We start from the raw sequence: 10,363 nt of genomic DNA on the forward strand, positions 1-10,363 counted from the left end.
AAATTAAAAAATTAAATGAAATTATTTTCTGTTAAAATAAAATTTTGACAAAATTTTCTATAGAAATAAAAGTTTCACAAAACTTTCCTTAGAAATAAAATTTTAACAAGATTTTCTATAGAATTAAAATTTTTACAAAAATTTCTTTAGAAATAAAATTTTGACAAAATTTTCTATAGAAATAAAATTTTGACAAAATTTTCAATAGAAATAAAATTTTTGACAAATTTTTCAATAGAAATAAAATTTTGACAAAATTTTCTTTAGAAATCAATTTTTGACAAAATTTTCTATAGAAATAAAATTTTGACAATATTTTTTATAGAAATAAAAATTTTTAAAAAAATTTCTATTGAAATAAAATTTTTAAAAAATTTTCTATAGAAATAAAATTTTGACAATATTTTCTATAGAAATAAAATTTCGGCAAAATTTTCTTCAGACCTAAATTTTTCACAAAATTTTCTATAGAAATAAAATTGTACAATATTTTTTATAGAAATAAAATTTTGACAAAATTTTCAAAAGAAATAAAATGTTGACATAATTTTTCTATAGAAACTTCATTCAAATCGATGATTTGATGGTGGCAAAGGAAAAGAGAAAAGTTTGTACGAATTTATTTCGGCAATAGCCGGCTCTCAATATAAAACCTTTTTTCGGAGGGTTCAAGTGTGGTTTATTGTTGGGTTTAATGAACAGCCTGAATTTATTCTGATAATTGGTTGATAGTTTTGCTGCAAGTAGAGGATGCTGATGGAGAATGTGCGTCCATCCAACCATCTTGCAGTCTATAGGGCTTTGCCCAAATAAATTTGACAAACATTCTTTTCCTCTGTTGGAAACCATACATTGACTAAACTACACTTGTAGTTTAGTCAATGTATGGTTTTAAGCTGAAATCAAAAAAAAAAAAACAACAAATAAAATTTGGACAAAATTTTTTATAGAAATAACATTTTGACAAAATTTTCTATAGAAATAAAATTTTGACAACATTTTCTTTAGAAATACATTTTTGACAAAATTTTCTATAGAAATAAAATTTTGACAAACTTTTGTGTAGAAATAAAATTTTTTAAAAATTTTCTATTAAAATAAAATTTTGATAAAATGTCCTATAGAAATTACATTTTGACAAAATGTTTTATAGAAATAAACGTTTGACAAAATTTTCTATAGAAGTAAAATTTTGACCAAATTTTCTATAGATATAAAATTTGTATAAAATTTTCTATAGAAATATAATTTTGACAACATTTTCTATAGAAATAAAATTTTGACAAAATTTTCTATAGAAATAAAATTTTGACATAATTTTTCTATAGAAATAAAATTTTGACATAATTTTTCTATAGAAATAAAATTTTCACAAAATTTTCTTTAGAAATAAATTTTTGACAATATTTTTTATAGAAATAAAATTTTGACAATATTTTTTATAGAAATAAAATTTGACAATATTTTTAGAGAAATAAAATTTTGACAAAATTTTGTATAGAAATAAATTTTTGACAAACTTTTCTATAGAAATAAAATTTGGACAACATATTCAATAGAAATAAAATTTGTATAAAATGTCCTATAGAAATTAAATTTTGACAAAATTTTCTATAGAAATAAAATTTTGACAAATTTTTCTATAGAAATAAAATTTTGACAAAATTTTCTATAGAAATAAAATTTTGACAAAATTTTCTATAGAAATAAAATTTTGACAAAATTTTCTTTAGAAATAAATTTTTGACAAGATCTTCGATAGAAATAAAATTTTGACAACATTTTTTATAGAAATAAAAATTTGACAAAATTTTTTATAGAAATAAGATTTTGACAACATTTTCGATAGAAATAAAATTTTGACAAAATTTTCTATAGAAATAAAATTTTGATAAAATTTTCTATAGAAATAAAATTTTAACAATATTTTTTATAGAAATAAATTTGTATAAAATTTTCTGTAGAAATAAAATTTTGATAAAATGTCCTATAGAAATTAAATTTAGACAAAATTTTCTATAGAAATAAAATTTTGAAAATTTGCTGATGGCCTTAGCAGCCAATGCTACTTTTCTTGTTTTTATCATACATTTACTGCATGATTAAAATAAACAATAAATAAAAATTTTGGAACAATTTTTTATAGAAATAAATTTTTGACAAAATTTTCTATAGAAGAAAAATTTTGACAAAATTTTCGATAGAAATAAAATTTTGACAAAATTTTCTATAGAAATAAAATTTTGTCAATGTATGGTTTTAAGCTGCAATAAAAAACAACAACAATGCTTAAAGAACAAAACCAACAATAACAAAACAAAACATATGGAAAAAGAAGAGGAGGCACGCTCAAAATAAACCCAGCCATGTGAATTCAAATCGATGATTTGACAGTGGCATAGGAAAAGAGATATGTTTGTTTCGAATTTATTTCGGCATAAGCCGGCTATCAATGTAAAACCTTTTTTCGGAGGGTTCAAGTGTGGTTTTTGTTGGGTTTAATAAACTGCCTGAATTTATTCTGATAATTGGTTGATAGTTTTGCTGCAAGTAGAGGATGCTGATGAGGAATGTGGTAATTCCGAAACGTGCGTCCATCCAACCATCTTGCAGTCTATAGGGCTTTGTCCAAATAAATTTGACAAACATTCTTTTCCGCTGTTGGTTAAGCTACACTTGTAGTTTAGTCAATGTATGGTTTTAAGCTGCAATAAAAAACAACAACAAAATTTTTTATAGAAATAAAATTGTGACAAAATTTTCTTTAGAAATACATTTTTGACAATATTTTCTTTAGAAATAAATTTTTGACAAACTTTTCTATAGAAATAAAATTTGGACAACATATTCTATAGAAATAAAATTTGTATAAAATGTCCTATAGAAATTAAATTTTAACATTTTTTATAGAAATAAAGGTTTGACAAAATTTTCTATAGAAGAAAAAATTTGACAAAATTTTCGATAAAAATAAAATTTTGACAAAATTTTCTATAGAAATAAAATTTTGACAAAATTTTCTGAAAATTTTGTCAAATTATTTTTGGCTCGAGTGGCATCGTGTACGGAAGTCAAATCTGGGCATCGGTTAATGAAGGTTTCTATCCTGCAAGGTGATCCAATGTGTGCAATACCATCCGAACTACATCAATGAAAACCACTTGTGTCAAGTTTTAGAGCGATAGCTTGTTTCGTTTTGAATTTTATGTGATTTCAACAAACAGACGGACGGACACAAGCTAGATTGATTCATAATGTTACCACGATCTGGAATATATCTATTGGGGTCTGAGATTAATATTTCTTTGTGTTACAATAGTGAAGGCTATAAAAAAAAAACTCCAACAAAAGAGCAACATTTGCGATACACGATTTCGAAACGTTTTGTTTTCACATATTTTAATTATAATATTTAAAAAGATAGTTTATTTTCAAATTCAAGATAATTTCCTGCAACTTTAAAACGAGAAATTTAAAATAGAATTTAATTAAGAAGAATTGGGATTTATGCTTTCGCCTCACTTTTAGCATTTAACATCAGGTTTATCTCGACATATATAGCTTTCATCCAGTTTCCAAGCAATCGAAGTCAACAACGGATATTTGCTTCCACATATACCCCAGTAATCATCGTTTTCTAAAGACCATACCATCACTCCTCCTAAATTCATCTTTTGGACATAATCCATTTTCATCTCGAGGGTATCAATTGTCTCAAGACTTATCCTTCTCAATTCTTGAGGAATAAAATTTGTTGTTCTATCCTGCCATACATGACGAATAACAGCTGTCACTTTGTCCTTGTTAAATTCCATTGGTGGATTTTTCTCAATAGCACATATAAAAAAATTAGGAACGTTCACTAAAGAATGGTCCTCTAAAGTATATATGCGAGCATATAATGCTAGGCCCATGTTTAATTTAGTTGCTGGAGCACCTAAATGGAAAACAAAATGGTGTGGAGTCAGTGTGGAGGTAGTGTCATAGCAAAATGAATTAGATTACAATTAATCAATTTTGGTTAAGCTATTTTAAATTAACTTATGATAACTTATTAGAAATGAAATAAATTACGTTTAATAAATAAAGCTTTATCTGACTTTTATTATATTTTGGAGTTGCGGTGAGCAAAACACAAGTTTATGCATATTCAGAAAAAGAAACACAGTCAATTTATTTTCTACGCTCAAAATAGGTTATTTTGGATTCAAGGATATTGAACTTCCCTTAAGGGTTTTTGGTATAGATTCTGAGTCAAAGATGCGGCTTCTCGAAAATAAAACCATTTTTAAGGAATTATTTAGATTTAAATCTAGGCATAAAACTAAAATTATAATACAGATCTCATTTAAATATTAATGTAGTACCCAAATCATCACTAAACGAAAAAAAATATCAAAATATTCCTAATTAAAAAGTTGATAGAAATTGAATTTTTAATTAAAAAATTAATTGATACAATTAATTTTTTAATCACAAAAAAAATTAAGTCAATTAAGTCAATGATTAAAATTTTTTAAATTTTTAATTAAGAAATTAATTGATACAATTAACTTCTTAATCAAGCTTGGAAGAGTCAGTTAAAAATTATGGATATTTGTTTTAATTTTTAATTAATTTTTTATAAACAATCAATGTTTCAACCAAACTAAAGAAGGATTAAAAATATTTATAGAAAGTGATTGAAGTATTGTATAGTAATTAAAAATAGTTTCGTTTTTAATTAAAAGGTTAATTGAATTTTGTCATCAACATCAATTAAAAATTTAATTGAATCGATTAAAAAATTAATAATCAATGAATTTTGTAAGCAAGTATTTTTTTATGCTCAATTAAATTGTAATTGATACTACCATTTTCGTGATTGAAGACATTTCAATTAAAAATAATTTGGATCAATTAATTTTGTAATTGAATTAGATATTTTTTTGTGTATACACCTCAAAGAGAAGCAAATTTCATCCGATCTTGCTGAAATTTGGTACATGGATCAGATCCGTCTGAAATTTGGTATATGGTGCTGGTATATGGTCTCTAAAAACCATACTAAAATTGGTCAACACCGGTCCATAATTATATATAGCCCCCCATATAAACCGATCCCCAGATTTGGCTTGCGGAATCTCTAAGAGAAGCCAATTTCATCCAATCCGGTTGTAATTTGGAACATGGTGTTAGTATATGATCTTTAACAACCGTGCCAGAATTGGTCCATATCGATCCATAATTATATATCTTGCTGAAATGTGGTACATGGATCAGATCCGGCTGAAATTTGGTACATGGTGTTGGTATATGGTCTCTAAAAACCATGCTAAAATTAGTCCACACCGGTCCATAATTATATATAGCCCCCATATAAACCGATCCCCAGATTTGGCTTGCGGAGCTTCTAAGAGAAGCAAATTTTATCCGATCCTGCTGAAATTTGGTACATGGTGTTGGTATGTTATATGGTCTCTAAAAACCATGCTAAAATTGGTCCACATCGGTCCACAATTATATATAGCCCCCATATAAACCCAGCCCCAGATTTGGCTTGTGGAGCCTCAAAGAGAAGCATATTTCATCCGATAAGGTTGAAATTTGGAACATGGTGTTAGTATATGGTCTCTAACAACCGTGCCAGAATTGGTCCATATCGGTCCGGGCTATATGTAAGCCCCCATAAAAACCGTTCTCCAGATTTGACCTCCGGAGCCCCTTGGAGGAGCAAAATTCATTAGATCCGGTTCAAATTTGGAACGTGGTGTTAGTATATGGCCGCTAAGAACCATACCAAAATTGGTCCATATCGGTTCATAATTATGGTTGCCACTCGAGTCAAAAATAATCTACCAAAATTTTATTTCTATAGAAAATTTTGTTAAAATTTTATTTCTATAGAAAATTTTGTTAAAATTTTATTTCTATCGAAAATTTTGTCAAAATTTTATTTCTATCGAAAATTTTGTCAAAATTTTATTTTTATAGAAAATTTTGTCAACAGTTTTTTTCTATAGAAAATTTTGTAAAAATTGTATTGTTCGATAGAAAATGTTGTGAAAATTTTATTTCTATAGAAAATTTTGTTAAAATTTTATTTCAATAGAAAATTTTGTCAAAATTTTATTTCTATAGAAAATTTTGTCAAAATTTTATTTCTATAGAAAATTTTGTCAAAATTTTATTTCTATCGAAAATTTTGTCAAAATTTTATTTCTATAGAAAATTTTGTTAAAATTTTATTTCTATAGAAAATTTTGTTAAAATTTTATTTCTATAGAAAATTTTGTCAAAATTTTATTTCTATAGAAAATTTTGTCAAAATTTTATTTCTATAGAAAATTTTGTCAAAATTTTATTTCTATAGAAAATTTTGTCAAAATTTTATTTCTATAGAAAATTTTGTCAAAATTTTATTTCTATAGAAAATTTTTTAAATTTTATTTCTATAGAAAAATTTGTAAACATTTTATTTCTATGGAAAATTTTGTCAAAATTTTATTTCTATAGAAAATTTTGTCAAAATTTTATTTCTATAGAAAATTTTGTTAAAATTTTATTTCTATAGAAAATTTTGTTAAAATTTTATTTCTATAGAAAATTTGTTTAAAAATTTATTTCTATAGAAAATTTTATTTCTATAGAAAATTTTGCCAAAATTTTATTTCTATAGAAAATTTTGTCAAAACTTTATTTCTATAGAAAATTTTGTCAAAATTTTATTTCTATAGAAAATTTTGTCAAAATTTTATTTCTATAGAAAATTTAGTAAAAATTTTATTTCTATAAAAAATTTTGTCAAAATTTTACTTCTATAGAAAATTTTGTCAAAATTTTATATCTATAGAAAATTTTGTCAAACTGAATTATATACGTATTTGATCGATCTTGTTTGATTTAATATATACCACGTATAGACTTACATACAATTTAGAAGACGGTGTTAGGAGGTTTTAAGATACCGTGCCATCGGCAAGCGTTACCGCAACTTAAGTAATTCGATTGTGGATGGCAGTGTTTAGAAGAAGTTTCTACGCAATCCACGGTGGAGGGTACATAAGCTTCGGCATGGCCGAACTTACGGCCGTATATACTTGTTTTTTTTTTTTTTTACTCAATCCTGAAATTGGATTGGATCAATATCCAATTAATTTTTCAATTGAAATTTTCAACGAAATTTTCAGAAAAAACTTAACTGTGTATCATATATCGAATATATTCTTATAGAAAATTATTGTTTATAAGAAGATGAACTATTTCCATTACCATCGACTTGTGCTATTACTTACCTTGGTCACGCCAGAAATCTATGGTTTTCTCCACTGAATATTCTGAATGTCCACGAAGAGGGGCCACATAATCATTTTCCGGGTCATTTGTATAATTGTAAGACATGACGTTTATGAAATCCACATGTTTGACAATGTTAGGCACATCATACCATTCGTGGGAGTAAGTGACATTTCCAGTCACCGTTATTCCAAAAAGGAGATTATTTTCTTTAAAACTAAGAACAGGAAATGTAGTCATTTTTGGTTTGGAGAACTAAAGGGTGATACGGTCAAAATTTGGTCAAGGGAAAACGCTTGTAAATCGGTGAAATCGTTTATTTAAAAAATCAAATTAAATTTCTTTTTCAAGTTCAATTAGTATAAAATTCAGGAAAAATATTCAGTTAGGCTTTCGCTTTTCCAAATCCGAATTGCCGGGCCTCACGCTTGACACCTGCCATCAGATTTTGTACAGCCACCTTGTCCACCTTCTTCGCCGCAGAAAGCCAGTTTGCCTTGAACTGCTGCTCGCAGCAGACGTTTATTAAAACACTCTTTCACTTAAATTTCTTGGTTGACAGTCCCGGAAGCTATGAAAATGCTGCTTTTCAAGCCACAGGTACAGATGGCTTGCCAAACCAGATATTTCTTTGCGAACTTTGACAGTTTTATGTGCTTGAAAATATCTGCTACCTTTCCCCTTCCTTTTGCCGTATAAAACTCATGTCCCGGAAGCTGTTTGTGGTCGGCTTTGACGTAGGTTTCGTCGTCCATTACCACGCAGCCAAACTTCGTCAGCATCATCGTGTACAGCCTCCGGGATCGCGCTTTTGCCGTCGTATTTTGTTTATCATCGCTTTGGAGATTTGGAGTCACTACCTTCTTGTATGTCGATAGTCCGGCTCGATGCACGGTTGTAGACGATACACTCAGCTTATTTGCGGCATCTCGGAGAGAGAGGTTAGGGTTTCGCTTGAAACTACCGGCAACTCTCTTTGTCGTCTCAGCGGCTTCCGGTTTTCGATTTCCCCCCGATCCAGACTTCCTTGCTGTCGACAAACGTTCCCCAAACACTTTAATTACATTTGTAACGGTTGATTTGGCAACTTTTAGCGATTTTGCCAGCTTTGCGTGCGAGTAGCTCGGATTTTCGCGATGCGCGAGCAAAATTTTGATACACTGCTCTTCTTGCTTGGGCGGCATTTTGACAACTGAAGAGTGAATTCCAAAATCAAAATAGGAGCAACATTCTACACACACACACCTTCAAAATGAGGGGTGTTCAGGTTTTTTAAATGCAAAATTGAAAGAAATGCGTCAAGTTTATATTGACCAAATTTTGACCGTATCACCCTTTATGTGCGTATCGAACGTAAGATATATATGGGAGCTATATCTAAATCTTAACCGATTTCCTCCAAAATCAATAAGGCTCTATCCTGACCCAATACACATATTGCGACCTAAACACTGAATACAAAACCACAGTCTAGTGAGTAGTATAAATATTAACGGTTTCAGTGGGCGTGTCAGTGGGCGAATCGATTTGAAAATTTCTATGAGCTCTTCTGACGTTATGTACAACATGTGTTTCAAATTTTAAACCGATAAATGAACTTTTATAGTTTTTGCCTCAAAATCCGGTCGTTGGCCCCATAGTGCAATGGTTGGATTGTGACTGTGAGCTTAGGCTGCTCTAAACCACTAAACCATAGGCAACTTCCTCCAAGTCATATTAAATCTTACCCACTTCGAATTTCTTCCAGCAAATATACAAAATTAGCCTTGTCCTCTCCATTACCAGAACTACCTGGCAAAAGCCAATGCAAATCCATACCATCAAAGCCCATTTGTTGTAAAGCTTCCAATGCTGTAAGCTTGAAAATTCGACGAGTCCGGGCATTTTTGGCCACGTAAGAAAGTCGAGAAGATGGAACCATGTCACCACCCACCACAGCTATAAATTTCAGTTTAGGATACTGGAATTTCATAGCCAACATACGTTCAATCCAATCTAAAAGATATAGTGCGTAATTGTAATTTGTGATTTCCATAGAAAGATTACAATACCTTTTTCCGGGCCAGTATAGGTCTTTGACTCGTCAAATGAACCCAAGTGAGTTACACCAAAAAATGCATAACTGACATGAGTGCAATGTCGGGATATCATTTCCGGTTGAAAAGTATAGCGCTCAGGTCGATTATCATTAACCCAAGAACCCAAATAACAATTGATCATTTTATCTGGATTAGAATTATTTTCATTAAAGAACAAAAATACCTCAAGGATATTTAAAATTGAAAATTACCTTTGGCAATGGATTTTGAAACGGTGGTCAGTACCATAACCAATAGAATTTCGAAGATAGACATTTTCTTAATTTATTATATATTTTTTTTTCAATATTTCCGATTTTCTGTGAGCTATGAGATGACCGATGTTTTTCAAATTGAATATACTTAAATGTGAATAGTTTCTTAAACTAACTCGATAGCATTCGTTAACATGAATTCAAATTTGAAAATTATTATTATAGTTTTGAAAGTATAATTACATTACAATTAGCAGAGCGTGTAAATTGTGTGAATATTAAAGACATTTTCTTGCATACGAAGGTGCTTGATAAGTATAGGGTGTTTCGAATTGAGGTATCATTTTAACAGATTTCATAGTAATTTGGTATGTAAATACACGACACAATGAGATAGTAATTAATCACGTTGGACTTGCATGGATGTCCTGAATATTGTACGTCTTTCCCGTTTATTTACTCTTACGGTTAAATAGCTTTGTTGTCGAATTGACCAAATATTTTAATAAAATATTGTACACCCTCAAAAAAAAAATCGCTTCTCTAACATAACAGGTTGGCTGATAAGTCCCCGGTCTAACAAAGAAAAACACATTTTTTTGTCAAAATTCGTTTTTATTATTCAACATAGTTCCCTTCGAGAGCGACACAACGATTATAACGACCTTCCAATTTATTGATACCATTTTGGTAGTACTCCTACGGTTTTGCCTCAAAACAGGCCTCAGTTTCGGCGATCACCTCTTCATTGCAGCCAAATTTTTCCCCTGCGAGCATCCTTTTGCGGTCTGAGAA

General features: G+C 28.9%; 1 protein-coding gene across 1 annotated transcript; it reads right to left on the minus strand.

The window, feature by feature from the left end:
- Positions 1-3,397: 3,397 nt before the first annotated feature.
- On the minus strand, positions 3,398-9,731 carry LOC142237484 (chitotriosidase-1-like). Its single transcript, XM_075308817.1, has 5 exons — positions 9,566-9,731; positions 9,327-9,500; positions 9,003-9,270; positions 7,275-7,492; positions 3,398-3,937 (listed from the first exon to the last, which is right to left on the minus strand). Exons 1-5 carry the CDS (start codon positions 9,627-9,629, stop codon positions 3,525-3,527), a joined length of 1,137 nt encoding a protein of 378 aa, XP_075164932.1. The 5' UTR covers positions 9,630-9,731; the 3' UTR covers positions 3,398-3,524.
- Between the last annotated feature and the right edge of the window lie 632 nt (positions 9,732-10,363).

Source organism: Haematobia irritans, chromosome 5 (assembly GCF_050003625.1).
Source record: "Haematobia irritans isolate KBUSLIRL chromosome 5, ASM5000362v1, whole genome shotgun sequence".
Classification (NCBI taxonomy): domain Eukaryota; kingdom Metazoa; phylum Arthropoda; class Insecta; order Diptera; family Muscidae; genus Haematobia; species Haematobia irritans.

What these genes read in the sequence shown, in the direction of transcription:
- LOC142237484 (XM_075308817.1), bottom strand. Translation starts at nt 9,629, where the DNA reads ATGTCTATCTTCGAAATTCTATTGGTTATGGTACTGACCACCGTTTCA. An exon ending in TTCAAAATCCATTGCCAAAG is followed by an intron (nt 9,501 to 9,565) that starts GTAATTTTCAAT and finishes ATTCTAATCCAG; the next exon opens with ATAAAATGATCAATTGTTAT. An exon ending in CTATACTGGCCCGGAAAAAG is followed by an intron (nt 9,271 to 9,326) that starts GTATTGTAATCT and finishes TATATCTTTTAG; the next exon opens with ATTGGATTGAACGTATGTTG.